This window comes from Rhagoletis pomonella, unplaced genomic scaffold, assembly GCF_013731165.1.
Source record: "Rhagoletis pomonella isolate Grant_MI unplaced genomic scaffold, Rhpom_1.0 Rhpom_scaffold_00007, whole genome shotgun sequence".
Lineage (NCBI taxonomy): Eukaryota > Metazoa > Arthropoda > Insecta > Diptera > Tephritidae > Rhagoletis > Rhagoletis pomonella.
In genome coordinates, this window is record NW_023458561.1 from 5,895,499 (window position 1) to 5,922,671 (window position 27,173).

General features: G+C 36.8%; 1 protein-coding gene across 12 annotated transcripts in view; it reads left to right on the top strand.

Moving 5' to 3' along the window:
• The window catches only part of LOC118742273, a gene marked incomplete at its 5' end in the record, with an annotated part of 156,526 nt that overhangs the window by 71,285 nt on the left and 58,068 nt on the right, over positions 1-27,173 (top strand). For 5 of the 12 annotated variants that reach the window (XM_036474217.1, XM_036474221.1, XM_036474223.1 and 2 more), the window contains 4 exon segments: positions 6,390-6,506; positions 6,569-6,669; positions 18,801-18,974; positions 19,034-19,125. In XM_036474217.1, the coding sequence (XP_036330110.1) occupies positions 6,390-6,506; positions 6,569-6,669; positions 18,801-18,974; positions 19,034-19,125 (484 nt within the window). 12 annotated transcript variants of the gene reach the window in all.

Here is a 27,173-nt window from a genome sequence, read left to right on the forward strand (position 1 = left end):
ACTAACATCAAGAGAAATACACCTGCTAAAAATGGACCCGATAGGTGCCTCCAGAGCCGAGTTATTCCAATTTCCGTACAAGCCTATGAATGCCTGCTTTGGTTTCACCATCTAATATCTATTCCCCTTATTCTAGAACCCGAATTTTCGGGATTCGTAATTCCGGACAGGACAGGACAGGAATTAAAAAATCATATTTTGAGGAAAATTATGGATTGTGATGTATTTGCAATTATAGCAGCAGAATAAGCGGGCGCTATGGCAATGGATTCACATGGGTATGCGGAGCTGTCGGGCATAGTAACCATGGACGCATCTATGTCAGCTTCTGGTTGAATTGTTGAGCCACAAGCCAGAACTCCTCCTATGCCTGAAGCTCTGGTTCTCAATCCAGTTAATGCAATAACAGCTTCTTCCAAGCCATTGAAACCATGCACTTTGTTAGGTCCACCGCCTGTTGCGCTTGCTTCTGCCTTCGGCCGAGCTTAGGGATTATAACCCTTACTAAGTAGAATTCTCCTTTCTGTGTTGCGAGGAAGAGAGGCTTCCGCATGTCAAAGATATACAGCATTTCTTGTGCATATCACTCCGGCTCCGCCGTCCACAGTATTTTTGCGCAGAACCCACGTCGAAATTTGCAAAAAAGTACATAGTGCAAACCGAGTTTATTAATAAGCTAGTGGTAGGAAATTTGAAAAATTTATCTTAAATAAAATGCGAATCCTTTGATTAAACGTGTATGTTAAAGTTTTTGGACTCGGGTTATGCGTTTGGACACAACAACCGATAATCGTTGTACATTAACTAAACCGGACCCAAGTTTCTCGATAAGGGGCAATAAATATTCTTTTTTGCTCGTTTATATAAAGCAGTGGATAAAAATATATGTATATGCGAAAGGCAAATTTATCTGTTTAAATGAACACCACCAATATTTCTTGCAAACACACATCGATTTACATCTTTTATTTCGCCTCCGACACAGAATTGTTTTCGTACAACATTACGCAAAAAAGCTTACTCGTTCGTTTTTAGGCATGCCATTGTTACGAATTTCGAAAGTTCGAAAATATGATTCGGATTGCAGCATACTATTCCTACGATTCGTAGCAAAAACCGAATACGAAAGAGTTGCAGAATAGGGGTGTATATATTAATACGCTAACGAAATCCGATTCAAATCTATTCCTCCCTATTGCTCCTATGTTGTCAAGTGCATTGGTGTAACTTAAAATTTCATACTGTGCTTCGAATATCTATATGTGACCTGGTCTACGGAAAGGGGGCTTAGGTGTCAAAAAATCAATTTTCACTTTTTGGTTGATTCGGATGGAAGATGAGATGCTTTTTCACGTGGTGAAAAGCAGAAAATCCTAACTTGCTTAGAAGTGTACTAAAAATGTAGAGAAAGAAGAGTAAAAATACGACAAAATATAATTTATTGGTAATGAACAAAATACATTGAATTATAAGCTATAAAGACATGATTATACACTAGAAAACGTATTATGGGCCAAAAATAATAATGCTGAGTAGTTTATGTATTTTTCTTTGTTGTCGTTTTCCTTGAGATCTTTTTACGTGTTGATCCTGAGGAAGATGGACCTGGTTCCTCGTCTGGTTTGAGAACATCTTCACTAGTTTTTGCCTTCCGTTTCTTCGATGGCAAATCTTTCGGCAATGGAGCCACAATATCTACTTTAGATATATCCGAAACTAAGCTGCGAAGATTGTGATAGATGTACCACTGACGCTCCAAAGATAAACCGGCTGGTTGTATAACTTTCGGCATTTCAGGATCGATAGGTTTTAACAGAAGCTTAAAGGACTGCACTTCTTCACTGTCTGCGAATTTCTTTGTTTTTACACAATCTGTAGAGATTATGAAATGATGGAATTGCGTTATTCCTACAAGTGACTTGTACAGTGGTTTAAAATAGCTGTCCCATTCATACCAGACGACTTTTTCAGCCGATACAGCTTTATTATAACCCCCAGGTGATGATGCCTCGACACACTGCAGTAAATCTGCATACGTGTCGATGTTACTGACGGCATACATACATACATATACGGAACTGAACTCCTCATCCACACTCATGTTTCATTTCATGCGAAATGCGAAGACGATAATCAACAGAAACAGTAAACGTCACTTCTTCAGTGTTACTTTTTTAAATGTTCCACACTAGCAACTTACACGATGAACTATAATAATATTCCGACCAACAACAACACTTACTGGACCAACAACAACACTTACTGGACGTCCGGCGCGGAGAACAATTAACGAGATAATGAGAAACTGACGAAACGAGTTGCTTACTTGTAACAGCTTTTTCACAGAAAACTAGTTTTCGCACGTAAGCTCCCTTTTCGTAGACCAGGTCACATATATTAATACGCTAACGAAATCCCATACAAATATATCCCTCATTTACATACATATATTTATTACTTTATATGGTTTACTTCACGTTTTAAAGTTTCGAATATTTCATCTTAAATATTTACCAGTACAAAATCAACAATTTAACAATTTAAGTATTCACATACCTCAAAATTTGATGTAAGACCTGTATTCAATCTTATAAGTGATTCATCACTAGAAGGAATCAGATTCTTAGACAAAGATATTGCGAATGGGGCAAAAATCTTCATTCCCAATATCGTCATAAGTAGCAGAAAATTTACAAATGACGAAATTGTCGACTTGGCTACACTGTGAATCACTACGCTAATTTGGATTTTTAAATTATCTACCTAATTTTCCCAGTCCCCTAATTTCGCTCTTAATCGTCCCAAAGGCAAAAATGAAGAACAAAGTAACTCCCCACCCTGGGGAAAAGGAGTGGTGAACTCATAATATGTTACTGAATTCAGTTATTTTGTGTTTCGTTTTTGTAAGCTGACTCGCTATTAAGTAGCAAAAATAAAGAACGAAGTCACTTCCCCAAAGTGGGGAAAAGGAGTGGTGAACTTATAATATGTCCTAAATTCAGTTATTCTGTTTCGTTGGTTTAAGCTGAATCGCTATTAAGTAGAAAAAATATAGAGCGAAGTTATTTCCCGCTGTGGGGAAAAGGAGGGGTGAACTCATTATAAGCTGCTAAATTCAGCTTTTCTGTGTTTCGTTGTTTCAAGCTGACTCGCTATTTATTAGCAAAAATATAAAACCAAGCCACTTCCCCACCCTGAGCAAAAAAGTGGTGAAGTCTATCTAAACGATAGTTACCACCGAATTCGAGCTATCCCAAATTAAAATTCATGAAATATTTTCATGTGATGTGACTCACTTAGAAGACTGCATTGGTACGGCAACTTATAAGTGGTTCCAATGAAATTTCTTTTCAATATCTATATATTAATACGCTTACGAAATCCCATACAAATATATTCCTCGCTACTGCTCTTATGTTTCTCAACCGATTTGAATGATTCTCCTTTTGTTCGAAAGGCATTTCAAAGGGGAGGTGCACATTTTGTTTGTTTTTTCCGGTAGGTGGAGCAGGAGTGGAGTTATTCCGAAAAATTTCAATTATGGTCCGATTTACCTCAATCAAGATTATTATTATCAGGCATGAGCAGAGACTTAGCAGGTGCTAAAATAGCGTAAGAATCGCGTGTACGTATACAAGCGAGAGCGTAATGATGAGAACGCGACAGCATGCAAAATGAATTGGATACACTAACGCATTCTCAGCTCACGCTTGTTTGTGGTAGTGCCCACCTCTGATTATTATTAACATCAAGAGAAATGTACCAGCCAAAAATTGACGCAACAGGTGTATCCAGAGCCGAGTTATTCCAATTTGCGTATAAGCCTATAAATGCCTGCTTTGGTTTCACCATCTGCTATCTATATCTTAATACGCTAACGAAATCCCATACAAATCTATTTCTCCCTACTGCTGCTATGAAGTTCAAAATTATTTAACATAATGTATGTACATATATTACTCCACCAAGCAATATAAGTGACCTTGGCGATCAACAGTTGATGATGGACAAAGAAACATCCCAAGCAAAATGAAAAATTGTGTAAAAAAGTGAGGTGGTCGAATTTCGACAACGGGGCGATACTAGTTATCATTATAGTTCAAAACTGTTTTTGTTTCAGAGTGGAAATGCAAATGCGCGTGAGTTTAAAGCACATTTGAACCGTTCTTTGTTAGATCGGACGGATTTCGTAAAAAAAATTATGTCGTGTCTTCGATTCGATTAAAACTTTTTTTGTGGGTTCTATACATGAAATGAGCTTCGAGGAATTTGATTCTTCTTTTTTTTTCTTCGGAGATATGAGCTGTCAAAGTTTTAATTTTTTGTGATTCTGACAAATGCTGTACATCTTCAAATCGTTATATCTCGGGTTCTGCTTACCGCAGAGACATCATCTTAACGTCCTTTTAAAGCTAAGAAACGGGCTTAACATTTCTATATATAGGATGGTCAAGATTGTCCCAAAGCTAACTTAGCTACTAACAGTTAAACTTTTTGAAGTTGACTTGCGTAGTGAAGACCAGTAAATTAGGGATTTGAAATTATACCATCGTAATCCTCGTTTAATTCACTATAAAAAACGTGGTTATAAAAAATTGGTATTTTTCAAGAACTTTTTTTAAAAATGTTTTTCTTTATGACGAGATGGTTTATTTTATGAGAATCAACAATTTTTTGTAATTTTGTTTCCAAAACATATGTTAATATATATTTAGAAAGGTGTTAAACATCGGGTTTTTGCAAAGAGTAAAATTTTAACTTGAAGATGAAACCAAAGACGATATCTACGAGCCAAATTGATAAGTATTATGTCAATTTATTTCTTTAGCTTTCGGTGCTAATATTGCACCCTCATCAGAATTATAAAAAATCTGTGCTAATATATATATGTGTGTTTAACGCAAATTAAGCTGCGGCACCATGGATTGTCCATCGTATTATACACACATATATGTATCCGCAACTTGGTGAAATTGGCGGTATGTTTACCCTGTTTCTTATGGGAGTAGCACGTAATAATTGTAAATCTTCCGGCATAATAAATTTAAAAATTGAAATTATTCCAACGAACAGCGAGCGAATTATTGATGAGTGTGCAATATTAGCACCGAAAGCTAAAGAAATAAATTGACATAATACTTATCAATTTGGCTCGTAGACGTCGTCTTTGGTTTCATCTTCAAGTTGAAAATAATCCGAGCGTTAAACAATTCTTTTAAGTACAATTTTATTACCGATTCCGATAGAATACCTATCCAGATATAATATTTGTATGGCAAGGCTTTTCTTTAAGGCGTCGAACCCCTAGAAATTGACGCGGTAATTTCAGAACTAAAATTAGCAAAATGCAGATTTTATTGTGGATTTACGCAGAATATCGCTTCGTTACCAGTATTTGTTCCACAACTTTTTCAATCCATATATATATTCTCGCGAAATCCACAATAAAGGCCAAATTTTTTGAACCTTGGTTTTAATATAGCCAAGCCCATTTCTAAAATATTCTTTGATTGAAAAAGCTGTGGAACAAATGCTTTTAACGAAGCAATATTCTGCCAAAATCCGCAATAAAATCTGCGTTTAGCAAAACTTTAATCGTACAGTTGCCACGCTCATTTCTAGGGGTTTGTCGCCTTAAAGAAAAATTTTGTCGTACAAATTTTATCGGAATCTGCAACAAAATTTAAGTTCTTGCAAGATCTCGATGTTTTTTGACGCCTTTATAAATATATCTCAACATAAGTTTTCGAAAACAAAATACGAAAAATTGTTGATTCTCACAAAATAAACCATCTCATCATAAAGAAAAATATTTAAAAAATAGTACTTGAAAGCACTATGCAAATCAACTTCAAAAAGTTCAACTGTTAATAGCTAAGTTAACGTTGGGACAATCTTGAGCATCTTATATATAAAAATGTTAAACCCGTTTCTTTATCTTTAAAACGACGTTAAGATGAAGTCTCTACGATGAAAAAATGCAAATTTTTACAGATCATATCTCCATAGAAAAAAGCGAAAAAAAAATTTCTCGAACAGGTGTTAGCTTATTTCATGCATAGTACCCATAAAAAAATTTGGAGCCAATCGAAAGTGTGACACCAAATTTGGTGTCCGATATGAAAAAGAATGTTTCATATGTACATTTTCACAGTTACCAAGTGGTGTGGTTTGGAAAGTTGTTATTGAGCTGAACTAATTCTCGACAAAAATTTCTAGAAAACACCACTTTGTGACTGAACAAATCTGTATATATGTACAAACTTAAGCAAGATTTTAAAAATAATTTGCTTGCAAACGTTGCAAATAGTTTTACCTCTCAGTTAGTCTTTTCCAGTACTATGCACATACAAACTTACCATAGTTATACAAATTAATTTTCTTTTCAGAGCTAGTGAACGTTCACCTTTTGAAGGATCGTGTTGCGGTGGCGGATATGCCAACGTTGATTCAGTACCAAGTTCACCAGATGATTCGGAAAGCCTTGAGCCACCACCTCCACCTAGGTTTGTTTCAATGATATCAGTATTTGTTTTCATTTCTTTTGATTAAAATGTATTTGCATCAGGTATCGTATAGTTATGTTAGGTGATTCTGGTGTTGGGAAGACTGCCTTAGTAAACCAATTTATGACTTCGGAATATATGCACACTTACGACGCCAGTCTAGGTAAGTTCAAAAATTATTATTTTTCAAAGCGCTGGATTGGAAGCAATCTATAAGAACATAAATAGAGTCCCGCTGAGAAGAATTTTAACTTTAACTGTTTGGGGCATCTACTACTGTGTATATGTCCCCAAGTGGTTTTTGTAAATTCAGTGTTACAGTCAGTTCAATTCACAAATATATGATGTGGGTTTTATCGAAGGCTGAGGTAGCTCAGCCGCTCCAGGGTTGGGCGGATGTCCCACTAACCCCCACTGAATAAAATAAAACTCAGTAGTTTAGTGTAGTGAATACAACCACACACACGCGGCTGTTCAGCCAGAATACCGGCACCTTGACGTTCAAGGAGAGAGAAAGGGAGATACTGAAAGGAGAGAGACCAATTGGTGGTTTTTATCGAAGGCTGAAGTAGCTCAGCCGCTCCAGGGTTGGGCGGGTGTCCCACTAACCCCCACTGACGTCCAAGGAGAGCGAGAGGGAGATACTGAAAGGAAAGAAACCAATTGGTGTGTTTTATCGAAGGCTGAAGTAGCTCAGCCACTTCAGGGTTGGGCGGATGTCCCACTAACCCCCACTGAATAAAATAAAACATAGTAGTTTAATGTAGTGAACACAGCCACAAACGCGAGCCTGTTCGGCCAGAATACCGACACCTTGACGTCCAAAAAGAGATAGAGGGAGATACTGAAAGGGAGAGAGACCAACTGGTCGGCGTCGTGGTTTAGAGTGCGGAGATTGCCCGGCGGTTAGTGACGGTAACGATGACAGTGAGAGTGTTGACGGTTCGGTGATTAATGATAATGATAATGAGAGCAAAGACGGTTCGGTTAGTAATGTCGATGATGTTAGTGACCCTTACAGACAGCAAGTAGCGGTCCTCGGGGCAATGACGTCAGCGGCCCCCGATGATGACGAAGGTGATAGCTCGGCCTTAGTAGGTCGTGGCGGTGGCAGCGGCCTTGGATGACGAAGACAAGGCTAGCGGCCCTGGAAGGTAGCGGCTCTTGGCATTGACTTCGGCCTAGGCAGTAGTGATATCGGAGGCCCGGTGAACACGAAGATAGTACTCGGCCCTGGTAAGAATGCCGGTGACAGCGGCCCTGGATGCTGATGGCACGGTTAGCGGTCCTAGTTGGTAGCGGTTCTAGGCCGTGACTTTAGCTCAGGGGCGGCAGATAGTGCTGACGGTCCTAACGGTCACCTGCAAAAGCTACGGAAGCTGGTCAGTATGGCTCCAGGCGGGGTGTTTACCCGCCTCGGCACAGTGCCTGCTCGCCACGTGGTATTCTAAGTGGGCAGGAGAGTTTTCATTTTTTTTTGTCCGGTAAGTGGAAACTGAGGTTTAGCGCGAGTTCGTCAGAGTACCATTGCAGCGCCTTTCAAGCAGAGCTAAACGCCATAACGGAGGCGGCATGGTGGCTTATAATTTCCGACACTCTAGGACGACCTATCGCCGTAGACCCTGGGTTCAAGTCTGTGGCTCTTTCCCAATCGTTCCTCTCTGTGACTATTTTGGAGAATTTGTTGTTTATACAGAGTAGAGGAGTGGTATAATCTAACTGTCGCAGATTATGCGGTAGAGTTTCAAGTACTTTTGCTTGTCCACCTGGACCACATGTTTACCAGTCCGCATGCGTTTTGAAATAACTCACTCAGGACCTGCAAATGTTTGTCTATGACTTGACAACCGGTGCCGTTAAGTGCAGTCTCCACAGATCTTCCCTTTGAATATGCATTCTGATTCGAGGAGAGGTTATCAGGTTTAGTGTTGTGTCGAATATTTTCGTCGATGAGCCTCTCTAGAGTTTTAAGAAAGAATGATGTCGGGCTTATAGCAGCCCGGGAAGTAATTGATCATAAGGACCTCCAGCATTTCGTTACATGATTTCAAAATTATTTAATTTTGCCGTTTATCTCCTTTCAAATTACTTATAAGATTTTGATTTTATGCCTTTACTTTTCAAAACTTTTGCACTTCAGCCTTCTTTTTATAAAATTGCAGTCTTTGATTTTAATCTCTAGATTAAAAACTTTGGTTTAGCAATTTTTTCTCCAATAACTAGGGTTAAAACGCATGACGCACATAGGGGTATTTAATTTATTTAGGCCAGTGATTCCCAAAGTGGTTCAAGTGGACTCCCAGGGGTCCACGGGAGACTCGAAAGGGGTCTACGTCGGCGTGAAAAAAATATGGGTGTCCACGAGTTGCAAGTGGGGTTCCACGAAAATTCATCTGGTTTCGATAGTGCTCCATACCCTTCTGCTCAGGGTTGGCATTGAGTCCAACCCAGGGCCAGAAACTTACACCTGCTGCGTATGCCAGAGACGACTGCATACAAACTCCACCTCGGTCAGGTGCAATGCTTGTGACGGGTGGAGTCACCTCCGTAACAACTCGGGCCTACGTACGCACCGGCAATAGACCACATCGTTCGTGGCTACATGCTGTGCCAACCGTCCCGCCTCCACGGCAAACCACCACCCTCCCGTGCAGCACACAACCAACGTACCCACACCCCAACACAACACAACAACAGATATTCACACAAACACAATAGCACCCACTCGCCGCCGCCGGCAACTCCTAATCCCTCCAACAATCTTCTCGGTTTGTCAGTCCTCAGTTGTCCAGTGACATCAGTCAAGTGCAACTCCTGCCTTGGCTGGTGCCACTTTAGGGCATGCTCAGGACTTCGCAACACGCGTGATTGGACGAGTGACTATGTGGGCCCCTGTTGTGCTGCCCAGTCACATACCTCCCCCGCGACGCCGCCAACCACCACCACAAGGCATAACGTACAGCAGGGAGCCGGCAGGCTACACAACTCCTTAACACCACATTAACAATCGGTCTCCCAAGGTACACAAAGGTGCTACAATTTAACTGTAACGGACTTCAGAGCAAGATCGAGGAGATAACTGTCTTTATGGGAAGGCATGGAATATTAATAGCTGCGGTCCAAGAGACGAAGTTGTACGGCAATTCAACCTTGTTGAATTGCGCCGGATATAACGTGCACCGTCGAGATCGCGAGCGAGACAATGGTGGAGGTTTAGCATTCATCACGCACCACACCGTGCAGTATCGTCTTATTGAAGCAGACATCGACCGCAGGGATACCATCCTAGAACGTCAGGGTATTGCTATCCGGTCAGGCGATGTTGAGCTCGAAATATTTAACGTATACATACCACCTGTCACCAGCTTCCTGGCAGGATATCACCCTGAAATAGGTGCGCTACTCAGAGGTGAAAACCGTATGGTAGTTGGCGACTTAAACGCGCACCACGATCTTTGGCACTCGAGCCTGTCAAATGATCGTAGGGGAATACATCTGTCTGAGCAGATAGACCATCTTCCCATAGTCATCTCGGTTTATAAACCTGCCGACTTTACTTCCGCGGATCACCTATGTCAACTTTTCCAAAGCTGACTGGAAAGGCTTCGCGGATGTTACTGAAAGCGCCTTCACTGCACTACCCATACCAACCGACGTCCACATAGGTGAACGTAAATTCCGCAGGGTTGTCACTGCTGCTGCAGCTCGCTTCATCGCAGCAGGATGTATTAAAGATCCATGTCCGAACTTTCCTGCTGAAGCGGCTGTTCTAGCCGATGAGCGTGACAGCCTTCGTCAGGCCGATCCCGGAAATACCCGTACCAGGGATCTCAATTCGGAGATTCGGCGTATTTGCAATCCCCAAAGCCTTAGACTACGTGGTAGAAAAAAGGTGGAGGGGAAGGAGTGTTCGTGTCCATATGTACAGCCAAGCTGCACCTAAGGCATTGGCCAGCCCTCTATATAAGTACTTTCAAACTACTTCGGCAATGCAAGCCTCAATTAAATTATGTTGGTAAAGATAACGAGCTGGCTTTACTCTGGGTGTCGGGCAACTTAAGAGTGCCTGGATATGGGACATCGAACCCTTTGTCCACAGTTGGTTTAGACCAGGCATTCCTCGATCCGCACCAGTTATAGCACTACCCACTTCAACCATCGAAGCCACCATCAGAAATTGGGTGGATACTTCCCTCAACAATGACTGCGAGCCATCGGTGGGCAAAACACATGTCTAGTTTTTTCCTCTCACTGAAAACACGGGACTGCTGACTGGTCACTTCAGGTGGCACAAACACCTGACTGGGATAGGCGTAAATGACCACTCCATTTTCCCATTCTGCTTTGAAGAGAATGAGACGGTTGAACACTTCTTGAGCTTCTTGCTTGCTTGTTTGTTTATCATCGATTTATCTAGATTCGGTCTTTTCTTTTCTTGTTTGTTTTCGTTTCCATACATATTTTGTCATTTTTAAGTATTTCCCTTGCTTTCGAGTCACCAACTGGGTCCTGCTATAGAGTAGTGACTCGCAAATATTTATTTGATAAGATGCATCGACAAAATTCTATTAATTTTGAGAACAAACTAAAGTGATCTTTTATCATCTGACACCTTCTAAGATGAACAAATAAGAGATAAAAAGGAAAAATTTCCACAACTAAAAGTACAGTTCATACAAAGGTGGATAAAAACCCATGAAAGACAAGTTTTTTTTGAAAAGTAATGTAACTTGGCTACCAGGCTAATTTCAGTTCCAAAAGTTATGCAACAGCCGCGATCTGGTCGGCCACGAAAAGGGTTTCTAGACTCCTCAGAGAAAAGTAAATGCAGAAAAACCGAACACATTCGAAGAATGGTAGATAAAGAGCTATTGGTGCACACAGCTCTCACTACATTGCACACTTCTGGCCAAAGAAATGTTTCCAAAGTCATAAAAGACCTAACAGAGAGTCCAAAGGGAGCAGCAAAGTACAAAACAGACTATAGTAGGTCTCTGCAAGATAAAGAATCACATCTAACACCGCTACAAGCGCTATCAATGTTTGTCGAAGCTGATCCGTAAAGGCGCCAATATGAAATAGTAAGAAGTACTAGTAGGAAGAAATATCCAAGCTTCCGTGTGTTACAAAAGGCAAAACAAGAGTGTTACCCACCTAAAGAGGCATGTCAAGTAACTGAAACGTTACGTTACGTTGAAGTTAATTTACAACTTTTGTTAGACCATACGGTGACACGACTGTTGACTTACTTAGAAGAGGTCTTAAATAAATTAGATCAAGAGGTTCGCAAAAGGCGCGATTTTTCGCAAAAGGCATAATTCAAACAAATAATGCAGAACGATGCCACAGATGCGAATATTTTTCAAAGTTGTTTTGTGCCTCTTCAATTAGTTAATAGGTCAAATAAAACACTTTGGCAAAACCCAACCCCTTCTGCTCCTCGATACTATCGCCCGATCAGAATACGACTTGTAAAAGAATCCGTAGACATAACAAACGAAGAAATCGGCTACATAGAAAATGCCATAAATGCCTTGTATAATTGAATGAATTTATAATGGGAGAAAAAACATTTTCAGTAAAGCATATTATGTGTCTCACCAGGGTGGATGCTAAAGTGTACAATGCTGCCACACAAACATCATCAACACGGAGATGTTACATAAGTTGAGCAACTTCCAATCAGTTCAATGATTTGACCAAAAAAAAAGAATGTTGATACAGACGCCCTAGGCTTTGGATTGGCAGTTTTGCATGCCAGGATGCGACTTTTTGAATCCATCTTGCACTTATCCTATAAACTGCCTTTAAAAAATGGCAAATAAGATTAAACAGCGACAAAGAAATTGTAAAGCAGAGAAAGGCTCAAATTCAAGAAGCTTTCAGCCGGCAAATTGGCCTGATTGTAGATGTACCAAAAGCTGGTTTATGAAATACTAATGACCAGGGAACGGATTTTTAGGACCTAAAAACCTATAAAAAAGGCAAAATAAAATAACGAAATAGGCTGGAAAAGGCAAAATAAAATAGCGAAAAAGGCAGGAAAAGGCACTAGGTATTGCAAAAAGCAAAATAAGGCACTAAAAAAGACAGAAAATACAAAGAACAACCAAAAAATATATTTATTTTAGAAATGTTTATATTACAAGTAAAAAGAGAAAAACTATGAACAGTTTCACTATATGAAAAATTTTTACTTTGAATCATTGACAATTTTATCCTTTCGAGTTTCTAACTAATAAAACTTTAATCTGTATAGTTGTAGTAACATTGAACCACAAAATGCATTTTGAAGTTTTCTGGCAGCATTTTCATTCGATTTTCGAGAAGAAAAGCCTTGAATGTACTAAATGTGCGCTCGACGTAAGTTGATACAAGTGGAGCCCAATTTAAGTATGAACGATTGAAACGTTCATATTATCAGGAATAAGGGCGTTTTCCTCGCCCTTTACAATTTTATCCACACCCCTTATTGTCACAAGCCTTCCCAATTTGGCAAGAGGTCCCTGCGCTTCTATAAGCCGTATGGGCATGTGTATATTTTTTAATCTTAAAAAAAAAATTGTAAATGCTATATTCGCTTTTTTAAAGGTAGGAAAGGCAAAAAGGCAAATATCTTAAGATAGGCAAATATCTTAAAAAAGGCAAAAAAAGGCAACATCAAATGTGTATATATGGAATCAGGGAAAGCCAAATCGTGGGCATTCTTAATCGAATATAGTCTATCTCTTTAGCAGAAAAAAAGGCAATTTCCATAAAATCCGTTCCCTGCTAATGACAATACAAGCAGAAGATTTGTTTTGAAGGTGGTTGTTTTTAAATTTTTTTTCTTTCGTTTAATCAGTTTCATTAAATATGCGTTTTGGTTGTCCAATAGGGTTGCCAGATTTTATATGCACGAAACCAGTACATTTGACTTTTTCATGCTAAAAAAATCAGTACTTTTCAGTACAATTTTTTATAAAGCAAAATTATGAATGTAAGTAACAGATAATGCTTTAAAACGCCAGAGAACTTGTTTTTAACAATATTGTGGTATAAATAAAATATGGTTCATAAGAAATAAAAGTGTTATTTATTTTGTACATCATTGTACACAGAAGCCATAAATTATTTTATATTTATGACATATTTGAATAGCAATAATGAGATGGTTCAATCTTCAGTGTTTAAATAGTCAAAGAATTCTATACATTTCATTTTAAAATTATTTTTAATTTGAAGATCACTTTAAAAAATTTTAATTAGAAGCCGGTTTCTCTACTTGAGTCAGGAAGCGAATTTTATACTTAAGATCCTCTCGGTTATTTCGTTTGAGTGTGGTATTGACAAAAAACAAAATTACATGTTTTTTCAAACTGTGGAAAGTACCACTATCTAAGGAATGCATCTATGTATATTTTCTCATGGCTTAAATTTTATTTTTCAACTTCGCAAAAACTTTGAAAGACTAATAATTCGCTAAAAAGAATATCTAACTCTATGTCTTGTGTGCAAAGCTCTTTTAAAATGTCAGTAAATTTTGAAAAAAGAATGCAAGTTATAGCCAAAAGCCATTCGAATATTAAAATTTGCAGTTATTAAACTGAAAAATATTTTCGAGATAACTAACAACACTCGACAAAAAACGTCATCCTTCTTTATAAATAATTTAAGCTCCATATATATATCTAATTTATTTATTTGGCTTCTTTTTGTAATATATACTGGTCATTTAAGCAAATACATTTTTTGCGAAAAATTATCTTGCTAGGTAGCGCCAGGGTCAAGATATTTGGAAAAGCCGTATTTATGCTCTGATTTGTTAAATTTAGCATGTTTAGTTGAAACGTAGGGTCGGCCGCTGTGGTGTAGTGGTAAGCAGTGCGCGCTTCCACTCATCAGCACCTGGGTTCAAGCCCTGGTCAAAGCAACATCTCAAAAAAAATATATAGAAAAAAAAGGTTTTTTCTTAACAGCGGTCGCCCCTCGGCAGGCAATGGCAAACCTCCGAGTGCATTTCTGCCTTGAAAAACAGCTTCTCATAAAAATACAATCGCGGTTCGGAGTCGGCGTAAATCTGTAGGTCACTCCGCTTTGTATGACAACATCAAGGCGCACGCCACAAATCGGAGGAGAAGCTCGGCCAAACACTAACATATGTGTAAGCGCAAATCTATTATTATTATTATTAGTTGAAACGTAGTAGAACATAGATTTGCAAAAAAAAGGAACCGCTAGGGGCGCTGATGTCAAAATAAAAAGTATATTCGACATAAAATGCATGTTTTCTTCGGGTCAAAAACTCGTTAAAAAGAACGATTTTCAATGGAAATTTTAGTAACACGCTGTCGAGTTTAAATAGCGGCAAATCAGCTTCACTTGATAGTAGTTGGTTGAATAAGGAAAATGAATTAGCAACAAGACTTTACGGAATGTACATAGCTCAGTGGTTAACGCTTCTGACTTTGAACATTGATTACGTAGGTTCGATCCCTGCTGAAGTCTAGGAAAAAGAAGTCTGATGAGGAGATGTGGTGATCTCCGAAATAGTGCTACAACTTCTACCGCTTAGACTTTGTTGCTTTTTAAATTTTTCCTAATAAACAACCGTGGTACAAAGCTCAATAAAAAATATTAAAAATAAAATTTTAATAAGCCACAATAACATTGACAAATACATAGTTTAGGAAGAGCCTGCCTGAAACTATACAAAAAAGCAAATAAGCAAATGGATGTATAGAATTGACAACAACAACCACGCTGTCGAGTTTAAATAGCGGCAAATCAGCTGCACTTGATAGTAGTTGGTTGAATAAGGAAAATGAATTAGCAACAAGAGTTTACGGAATGTACATAGCTCAGTGGTTAACGCTTCTGACTTTGAACATTGATTACGCAGGTTCGATCCCTGCTGAAGTCTAGAAAAAAGAAGTCTGATGAGGAGATGTGGTGATCTCCGAAATCGTGCTATAACTTCAACCGCTTAGACTTTGTTGCTCTTTCAATTTTTCCTAACAAACAATCGTGGTACAAAGCTCAATAAAAAATATTAAAAATAAAATTTTAATAAGCCACAATAACATTGACAAGTACGTAATTTTTTTTAATTCAAAATGGCGGATCCAATATGGCGATCGGATTAAAAAAATAAAATTACTAAAATTAAAACGTTGACACTGAACGTTTTAAACATTGTCAAGGGTTGAAACTTGTTTCCAGTGCGTTTCTGGGGTTGCTGATTGCGAATCTGATGTCAGATTTTCAAAATTCAAAAAGGCGGTTAAGAGGATCAAATAAATCCAATCATTTCTTTTAAGTTGGTCGCCATTTTGGATCCACCATTTTGAATTTTGAAAATCTGACATCAGATTCATCTGACCAGAAACCCACTGGAAACGAGTTTCAACCCTTGACAATGCTTAATACGATCAGTATGAACGTTTTAATTTTAGTAATTTTTTTTTTTAATTAGATCGCCATATTGGCTCCGCCATTTTGAATTTAAGAAAAATTAACTTCGTAATCGGAGCACACAGAAAATCTTGGGTGCGGGGATTCGAACAAATCCAATCATTAAAAAAAATGGATCACCATTTTGGATCCGCCATTTTTTATTTAAAAAAATTGACTTCAGATTCCTAATAAACAACCCCAGAAAACCCCTGGTAACAAGTTTGAACCCATGACAATGCGTAAATCGTTCAGTATCAATGTTTTAATTTTACTTTCTAAAAATAGTGTTTTTATGAACCACTCTAGTGATTATCATCTTTTACTCCCACCTCGAAATTTTGTGGGAAATACGTAATAAAGAATTCCCTGAAAATATTAATACTAAGTGCAAAGATTTTCCGTTTAGAATACACGCAAACTTTGATTGATTTTACGGAATAATCATGGTCAATGATGGTGTTTCTTCAGAATTGAATTCTGAACAAAAGTATTCATTGCGGCGTAACCCTGGCTCCCAACAGCGTTTTTGTGCCCCTATCTCGCAAATAATAAGAGCTACAGAAAAAATGTAAATAACAAACGTGTAGGACATTCAATTTCCTACAAAAACTTTTCATTACACCAAATCGCTAACATCAATATTTCTTGAGATATTGGGCTTTGAAGTTGAGGTAGTATGGAATTTTCATGGATTATTGAGCTAAATTGTAGAAATTGTTGACCAACTACCATAAAATGCCTCTGAGCTGTAGCATTTTGAAAATCTTTCCACACCTTGGACGAGCACTTAATATTAATGGCTCAAAATTTCAGAGAATTTATATTTAGGTATTTCCCACAAAATTCGAGGTGGGAGTGAAAAAAGTCGCAAAACAAGCACCAGAATGAAATTGTAGAAAACGCTTTTTAAAATTTTTACTTTTTATATTTTTTTTTTACATTTTAGCATACAAATGACTCGTAACACCCCACCAGACAATTTTTGTAGCCGTAAATAAGAAAACTTGTCGCCCTCAGCAACAAATTTATTGCCGGCAATATCGCCATCGTATCGATTTCTTGTTGCCAGTCGCTCTAAAACGTCTGCCGCAGTCAACTCGCCTGGGCGAGTCGTTTTCTTATTACCTAAATGAGTTGTTTTATTATTGCTACAGGCGATATTTGGATAATGTGTTGGGATTTTGAAACCCCAAACCCCCTACCTACCCCTACATAATACTCTTGCACAGGGTGCAACTGTTATGTTGCATACGGTCTCCTCTCTAAAGAAATAGAAATAAACATTTTAAACTATACCGGCAGAATTTTGCAAGGAAATTTTCGAGAGAAACGTGTAACCGCGATGTGTAGAACAGGTTACTCCTAAGCTCTGATCCACTCATTAGTAGTTTTAGGCCAAAGCCAAAAAAGCAACCAAACCATTTTCAAAGGAATAAATCGATATGTTGCTTCCAACTGAACTATCTAAGGATGACACGGAGTCTGGAGAGTCTTCAGAAGAATCCGATGAAGAATCTTGGCACTCATCACCATCCTGAAATAGTTTTTCTAAAAATTTTCTTTTCGAATTTAATTACACATTTTTTATCCATTGCATTACAAGATAACAATATATAAAACTTTTTGAGCAACATTATAAAAATAATAATTAGTCTCTTATTCCCTTGATTAAAGTAGAATTTGATTTTTAAACAGGTGGTAACCCTTCCATATATTGTTTAGAAATGAAGCCTTTTAAAACTATTTCGATTGTTACCATTGTAGTAATTCAATTAACTTAGCTATATTTAAGTTTATGCCAGGTGGCAACTCTTTGCAACCTATATATAAACATCGCCGAGACGAACACGTATGTAGGTGTGCGTTTTTCTACAATCGTTCCACGGCAACATGGAGTCTATCGGTGTCAAACTTTAAGCAAATTTATTTTCGTTGCTTTTGAGGAATAATTGTACGTCCTCCCCCTCTATTTCGTTGATTTTAAACATTTACAATTTTAAATGTCGTAACACGTCTTTTCTAAATATTTTGGGTTAAAATTTTTATAAAAATAATTTTGGTCGCCTAAATCGTCCAAATACCTCTATGTGCGACGAGTCGAGAAATATAACAACTGTTTTCGAAACTTGCCTAAAACCTCCCTAATATGAAGATTTTGGTACTGAACCTATTCTGGTCAAGGATTAAATTTTATTTTTTCCTCATTTTTAAAAGACGTTGATAAATACCAAATAGTAGCGCCAATGTGGTCGGTTTAGTTTGTTAGAGAATTGAATAAGCTTTAACACTGCATCCACGAAGAAAACTTGTAGATACACGAAACAGTTAAAGTTAAAAATATGTTGAGCATATTCTGCTGATTGGCAGTATTTATATTTAATTAACTTAAAATTCAGTTTTTTCAAACAATCCTTAAAGTACCCGCTTATATATGTCCAGATTATACAACATAAAATCTATCGCGAGCGCCAATTTTTGATAGCTTTCCTCTCAACAGCGTAAAAATGAGTGGAAGATCGACCTATATCGGCAGCCAGTTCAAAAAGCCCTATCTTATAAAACTTTTCAATAACGGCCTATTTCAGAATTTTATTAATAAACACCCTATCTCAGAATTTGGTTGAATAACCCTACCTCAGTACTCGGTTCAAAACCGCCCTATCTCAGCTGGAAAAGTATTGAAAACGTGCTGAGATAGGGCGTTTTTGAACCGAAATCTGAGATAGGGCGTTTTCGAACTGGCTGCCGAACTAGTTCGATGTTCCACTTAGTTGTCAATCTACAAATATCGTCGCGTGTAGCCACGTCGTCGCCAAAATAATTATCTACATAAGAGTATGTGTTCAAATAATTTGACAGCTGTGGTCCGTAGCCCGTCGTTACCAATGTGTGACAAGCTTCACTTATGGACTGTTTGTATTTTGGAAGGAATTGTGGAAAATACTAAGCACAACGAAGAAATATTTTACAATGAAGCAGTCACGCTGATCATGACACCTAGTATCATTTATTTCCTCAAATATTATTATACCCGTAATTACATAAGTAGATACTTCGGTGTTTTTAGTAAACTATTTCTATTTGAGTTGTAGATGACGAATTCGGCGAAAAGACCGTGAGCGTACTATTGGATGATGAAGAATCTGAGTTGGTGTTCATCGATCACCCAAGCGTGGAAATGAGTGTAAGTAAATATATATCATTAAAGAGTACGGTGACCATGCGTGCTTAATTTTAAAATACAGTGCTTTATTTTTTTCTAAATTAAAGATGGTGTTCAATGGTTAAATGCTCAAGCCTTTGTCATTTTCGTGAATGGGGAGACTGATATTTTTACTAATTTAAATTAAATAATTAAACTACAATTATATTGAAAATAACTCATCTCACTTAAATAATGGAATAATGAACATTAAAGCGAAATAATTTAAAGATTTTTTATTGTAAATTGGATTATTTTGAGCAGTATTAATTTTCCTCAAAAATTCTAAAAGTAGTTGTGTAATAAGATAATAATAATAATAATAGATTGGCGCTTACACATATGTTAGTGTTTGGCCGAGCTTCTCCTCCGATTTGTGGCGTGCGCCTTGATGTTGTCACACAAAGCGGAGGGACCTACAGTTTTACGCCGACTCCGAACGGCGATTGTATTTTTATGAGAAGCTGTCTTTCATGGCAGAAATACACTCGGAAGTTTGCCATTGCCTGCCGAGGGACGACCGCTGTTAAGAAAAAACCTTTTTTCTATATTTTTGCGATGTTGCTTTGACCAGGGTTTGAACCCAGGCATTGTGGAGTGGAAGCGCGCACTGCTTACCATACACCACAGCGGCCGGTAATAAGATAAGAACGTTTAATAAATTATATGAATTTATTTATTTAATAAACGGATATTTTAAATAGCCTTACTACGTACATTTAAAGCACACTTACATGGAACTTTTTTTAAATAAACTTGCAGTTTATTTGATTATTGTTATATATTATTAACCTTTCTTTTATATTGACGAAAATGGTCACCGTAATTACTGGGGCAGCAATTTATAAGCGCAAGTGTTCGCCCAGCGGTTGATATTCAACCTTTAAATTAAGGGGAGTTGAAGTAGGCTGAACTGAGCGGAGCTGAGTTTAGTTGAGTTAATTGAGGTAAAATGTGTTGACAAACATATCAAAATATAACATAACACAACACAACACAAAACAGCACAACACAACACAACACAACACAACACAACACAACACAACACAACACAACACAACACAACACAACACAACACAACACAACACAACACAACACAACACAATACAATACAATACAACACAATACAACACAACACAAAACATTACAACACAACACAACACAACTGAACAGAATACGACTAAACAAAATAAAACACAACACAACACAACAAAATACAATCCAAAACAACACAACACAATAAAACACAATACAATCCAAAAATACAAAACAATACAATGCAACATAATACAAAACAACACAACACAACACAATACAACATAACACATCACAACCCAGCCCAACACAATACAATACTACACAATTCAATACAAAACATTACAACAAAATACAACACAATACAACAAAATGCAGTACAAAACTATGCAATAAAACACAACACAACATAACATGTCATTCTACAATTTTATCTTTATATCTCTCTTTGTCCCTACCTCTATCTCTATTATTTTCTCTATCTTTGTCACTGCCCTTTTCTCTCATTTGCATATTTACCATTTTCTTATCTAGATCTTTAACTTCATTCGTTTCTTCGTCTACATATTCACCCACAACTTCGCTATTATGTTAAGTGTTTAAATTTACCTTCCTCTTTCTTTATATTTGGGTTTATTTACTTTCACTTTGATCTTTGCCTTTTTCCCTTTCTTCTTCTGCATGCTTAACTTCACCATCTTCTTGTATGAGTATTAGTCTATTCATGTACCTACATAAATCTTATTCCTAAACTACTGCTTAGCACGTTTCTTTAACTCAAATATGCCCAGAACTTTTTTGGTTCAGATTTGGAATTTTTTTTTTTAAGGTTGCCTCTTACAGGGGTAAGGACGTAGACACTTTATGAAAAATTAAAAACGTAGTTATCTTCGATGACGTGTTATTAAATGAAAAATACTAGTGAAAAATATTTGGTTCAGTTTGCCGTTATTTTTTTTTTCGAAAAATACAACGCGTATTGCTTACGTAACCATATCGCACACCGTCTTCAAAAGAGTCACAACTCAAAATAATACGTTTGTCAGAAAATGCGAAAAACTATTTCTTAGCACATGATAATCACATGGTTCAAGGGCGACTTTACCATAAGTTTTTTTTTTTAACAAATTATAACAAAAATTTGCTCCAGTTTTTGCTGAAAGGTAAATAAAAGCCGCTGTGGTGTAGTGGTAAGCAGTGCGCGCTTTCACTCACCAGCACCTGGGTTCAAGCCCTGGTCAAAGCAACATCGCAAAAAATTTAGAAAAATGTTTTTCTTAACAGCGGTCGTCCCTCGGCAGGCAATGGCAAACCTCCGAGTGTATTTCTGCCATGAAAAACAGCTTCTCATAAAAATACAATCGCCGTTCGGAGTCGGCGTAAAACTGTAGGTCCCTCCGCTTTGTGTGACAACATCAAGGCGCACGCCACAAATCGGAGGAGAAGCTCGGCCAAACACTAACATATGTGTAAGCGCCAATCTATTATTATTATTATTATTATATTATTATTAATAAAAGCTCTGTGTACATTTTTAGCGCATAATCTCAAAAATGTCAAATTTTGAGATGAGACTCTTTTGAAGACGGTGTGCGATATGGTCATGCTGGTGTTATTCGAGTTAATTCAGTATTAATATTAATAATAATAATAATAGATTGGCGCTTACACATATGTTAGTGTTTGGCCGAGCTTCTCCTCCAATTTGTGGCGTGCGCCTTAATGTTCTCACACAAAGCGGAGGGACCTACGCTACCGAACGGCGATTGTATTTTTATGAGAAGCTGTTTCATGGCAGGAATACACTCGGAGGTTTGCCACTGCCTGCCGAGGGACGTCCGCTGTTAAGAAAACACCCTTTTTCTTTATTTTTTTGCGATGTTGCTTTGACCAGGTCTTGAACCCAGGTGGAGTGGTAATAAAATTTACTTTGGTATCAAAATTTACCTTGGGTAATTTTTGTTCCTATTTCGTATTCTGAGTTCGCTATTACTTGGTAGATTTATTACCTACGAAATGGGAGGTATCAAGCATCAGCTGTTTAGTTTTGCATTTTTCATTGAAATAAAAAATAACAAGAAAATGTACAGACAAATTCTGCTCCTACTGATTATTGAGGATCAGGAAAAATATGTAAGGGCCGTTTTCTAATGTAAGCAGTAAAGTTGCCTTTACTAACAGGGCAGATAAATTCTTCCTCACTTTAAAGTGTTTTGGTTTTCTTATCTTACATGTAAAACTTAATTTGTTATTCCGGTAGAGTGAAACTTGAATACATTTCCGAGAGTGAAACTTGACTACATTCGTCATAAAATTTCAAAGGTTGGGAATGCAACATAAGCAAATATAAAGCAAGAGCAACTGTTAGCAAAAACCAAAACCTTGGTTGGAATACCTAATATGTCTGACTCATGAACCAAAACCAAACCAAAATTTAAAGTTGGGTACAAATTTTTAAAGGTTGCTGATGAGAAAACGAAAACTCGTATATCGAGACGATAAAGTGGCCGGCAATCTAAAGGTTAGATGAGAAAACGGCCCCAAGAAGGGACATGTTGAGAAGTTTGCGGGAAAGAAACGATGCCTATAATTTATAAGATATTAAAATTTTATACAACATTTTCGGCTAAAGAAAACCATTTGTTTAGAGCTAATAAATGAATTGGCACCATATGACAGGTAAGTATGGTAAGTAAGATGCTAATTTTATTTTTATTATTATTACAACGCTTTTATCAACTTGCAATGTTGTATGTCCAGACCACCATACTATAAATATAGCAAAGGTATATATGGCAAACCTAGTCTAGATATCAACTTCGTCGTAGGTATCATATCAAAGACATACAATTAGAAAAACTCTAGACATAGATGTCGCCTCGCCAGAACAAGTTAAAAATATGCACTACAGCGGAAATGGACGACACGCCATTTCTTTAAATTAAATAAACTAATGCTATATGTATGTATGTACATTAGACGGCATCACTCCAAATCCAAAAAAAACTGGTACTATTTTTCCATTGGAATTATAAAATCTATTATATTTTAAGACGTCCACCAAAATATTTCGGAAAAATATTAAGATTTAAGTGAGCTGGACCGATTTGAAATTATGAATAAAAATAGTTTCTTAAAGATTTGTTTTTTAAAAAATCCCCTCAAATGACAAAACGGTTTAAGCTTAAAATATTTGCATAAACATATTTAAAAAAAATTTAAACAAAATTTTGAACGGAATCGTAATGATGAGATTTTTGATGCTGTTTTTTAACTTTTTTCAAAGATTGGTATAGGAAAAACTTGAATAACTGAACCTAAACTCTTCCGATATAGACTTAAGAGGTGTCATTGGAAAGGTATTTTCTCACCCTTTTCACTTCTTTGCTAATAAACTCATTCAAAGGATGGAAGAGAAAGGTAGGATGAACGAACGTCATTCAAAGTTGAATTAAGTTGTGTTGGTATTCGAAAAAACAAGATGGGACACGAATGTCGTTTTTTTGGCCAGAAATAAAAACAGTGTGAAAATACCTTTCTACTGAGATCCCATCTGTCTACATCAGAACATTTTGGGCGCAGTTATTGAAGTTTTTCGTAAACCAATCTATGAAAAAAGTAAAAAAAAAAAACAGTATAAAAAATCTCATTCTTACGATTCCGTTGAAAATATTTTTAAATATTTTTATGCAGATTTTTTAAGCTTAATCTAATTTATCATCTGAGGGGACTTTTATCAAAAAGTTCTTTAAGAAACTATTTTGATTCCTAAAAAACTTCATTTTTGGAGGTATTTTCAAATCGGTTCAGCTCGCTTAAATCTTAATATTTTTCCGAAATATTTTGGTGGACGTCTTAAAATATAATAAATTTTGTAATCCCGGTGGAAAAACCGCAACTTTTACATACCAAGTTCCAGTATTCTTCCACAAACACTTCCAGGGATATGTGGCAAGAAAAAGTCAATTTGTGTAGGAAGTGCCACGCCCCTTTTTCTTATAACCCTTCTTATAATCTTCTTCCATGAATTTAGAATTGATTTTACATACCCCAGTACCAAGTCCCATTACTCTACCATGAACACCTCTATAGATAAGTAGTATAAAACAGTAAATTTGTACGGCAGGAACCATGTCCCTTTTCGAATAACGCAAATGCTTGTCTATGAGTATGGAACTAATTTTGTATACACATCTCGGTGCCAAGTTCCAGTCCTCTGCAATAAACACCTGCAGAGATATGCAGCATAGAAAAATCAATTTGCATGGGAGTTGCCACACCACCTTTTCCAATAACTCTCATTTTTCTCCATGAGTATGGTATTAGTTTCACATACATACATGCATACATATGTATTTCCATACCAAGCTTGAGTGCTTTACCCCAAACATTTGAAGAGATCTGCAATATGAAACTTTCAGTCAGTATGGGAGGTGCTACGCCTCTTTTCCTAAAACGTCCATTTTTCTCCGTGAACATGAACATGATTTCACACAGTGTTGGCAAACAGTTAATCTGATTAACGATTAAAAATTAACGATTAAAATGTTAATCGCGTTTGACGATTAAAATTAATTAGTCGTAATCAACTGCACGATTAATTATAACATTTTTTTAGTCGTTAATCGCTGTCTGCGATTACGTTTAATTAATTTAAAACATTAATCGTTAATTCAATTAAAAATAAAATCTGATTAATTTGTCTAGTTGTCCGAGTTTGAAACCAAACACCAGTTATAGTAATTAGTTTGTGTTTTACGCTTATAAAAAACACGTAACATAAAAAAATAATGATTATTGTTATTAGTAATACATAAACTGGGAACTTTTACAAACCTACGACGCTGTTAACCTGGCATTCCAGGGTACTATTTTATATATATATAAGGAAAATTTTAAAGTTAGGGGGGGGGAGGGGGGCTCGAGCACCCCCTGCCCCTACCTGGCTACGCCCATGTTGGTATATATCTTTATGAAAATGCACACCAAATTGCTTAGATTGATGACGAAACCCGACTTAGCCATACCGGATTAACTTGCTTTGTGTGCACAGGGAAATTCAAGCATAACTTAATTAATCACCAAACCTACTTGATCAAATTAAGAGTTAATGATTAAAAATTAATTTTTTAATCGCGGTTACGATTAACTGTTTAGTCGAATTAAAATTAATCATGATTAACTGTAATCAGATTGAATTTAATCGAATTAACAAACTAATTAAAACATCAATCGATTAATGCCAACATTGATTTCACATACATATCACTATACCAAGTTTCAGTTCTCTCCCACAAATACTTCCAGAGATATGTATGTAATATGAAATTTCCTGATCGGAAAACCGGTTAAAGAAGTAGCCTATTTTTCAATCCAGGTCATAAACCATCTTTGAGCAAAATTTCGTTTTCAAACAGGTGGAAACTCTTAAAAAAGTAACCTATTTTCCAGTCTAGGTCACAAGCTATCTGTGTGCAAACTTTCATGCAAATCAGTTCAGTCATTTCCACGTATTAATTTAATTTACTTTTCTAATACGTGATAACTCTTAAAATAGTAGCCTGTTTTGCAACATAGGTCATAAGCTATCTCTGTGCGAAATGTCATGCAAATCTGTTCAGTCGTTTCCGCGTATTTATTTAATTAAAACTTTTTTAACAGGTGGCAACTCTTCCAAAAAATTTGCCTATTTTCCACTGTAGGTCATAAGCTATCTGCTTGCAAAATTTCATGCAAATCCGTTCAGACTTTTCCGCGTATTAATTTAATTAAACTTTTTTAGCAGGTGGTAACTCTTAAAAAAGTAGCCCATTTTTCAACCTAGCTCATAAGCTATCTGTGTGAAAACTTCCATGCAAATCAGTTCACTCATTTCCGCGTATTAATTAAATTAAACATTTCTAACAGGTGGCAACTCTTAAAAAAGTAGCCTTCTTTCTAACCTAGGCCATAAGCTATCTGTGTGCAAAATTTCATGCAAATCCGTTTAGTCGTTTCCGCGTATTAATTTAATTAAACTTTTTTAACAGATGGCAACTCTTCCAAAAAATTTGCCTATTTTCCACTGCAGGTCATAAGCTATCTGCTTGCAAAATTTCATGCAAATCCATTCATTCGTTTCCGCGTATTAATTTAATGTAACTTTTTTAACAGGTGGCAACTCTTAAGAAAAGTAGCCTATTTTCCAATCTAGGTCATAAGCTATCTGTGCGTAAATCTTCATGCAAATCCATTCAGTCGTTCCCGCATATTAAATAAATGAAACTTTTTTAACAGGTGGCAACTATTAAAAAAATAGCCTATTAACCAATCTGGCCCATAAGCTATCTGCGTACAAAATATCATGCAAATCCGTTCAGTCGTTTCCGCGTGATGATTTCCCAAACATCCAAACATACAAACTTTCACATTTATAATATTTATATTATATAACCAATCTGGCCCATAAGCTATCTGCGTACAAAATTTCATGCAAATCCGTTCAGTCGTTTCCGCGTGATGATTTCCCAAACATCCAAACATACAAACTTTCACATTTATAATATTTATAAGATAATTTGAAAAATTTAAAAAGTTGCTACCAAAAATGTCAATACAATAAAAAAAACATTGCTCAAATTACTCGAAAAAACTCGAATTGCTCGAGCTCATGCTCGAAAATTTTCGAGTAATGAGCATTGAACAAGTGTGCGAGTACTCGCTGCTCATATACCCGGGCTGTTTGAAAATGTGCGAACAAAATGGAGAGCTCTAGTCCATATATTAATAAAGGTGATCCATTTCAACGAAGTAATGCTCAGAAAACACTTTATAAATTATTCAAAAATATGTAGGTGCATAGACATATAATTGACAAAAGCATAAAAACAAAGGAAGAAATACAGGTCAAAATAATAGCAGTAAAATTCGAGATGACGCTGTTGGCAACTCTTTTTATACCCGAGCGCATTGTGCACAAGGGTATTATAACTTTGTTCACATAACGGTTGTTTGTA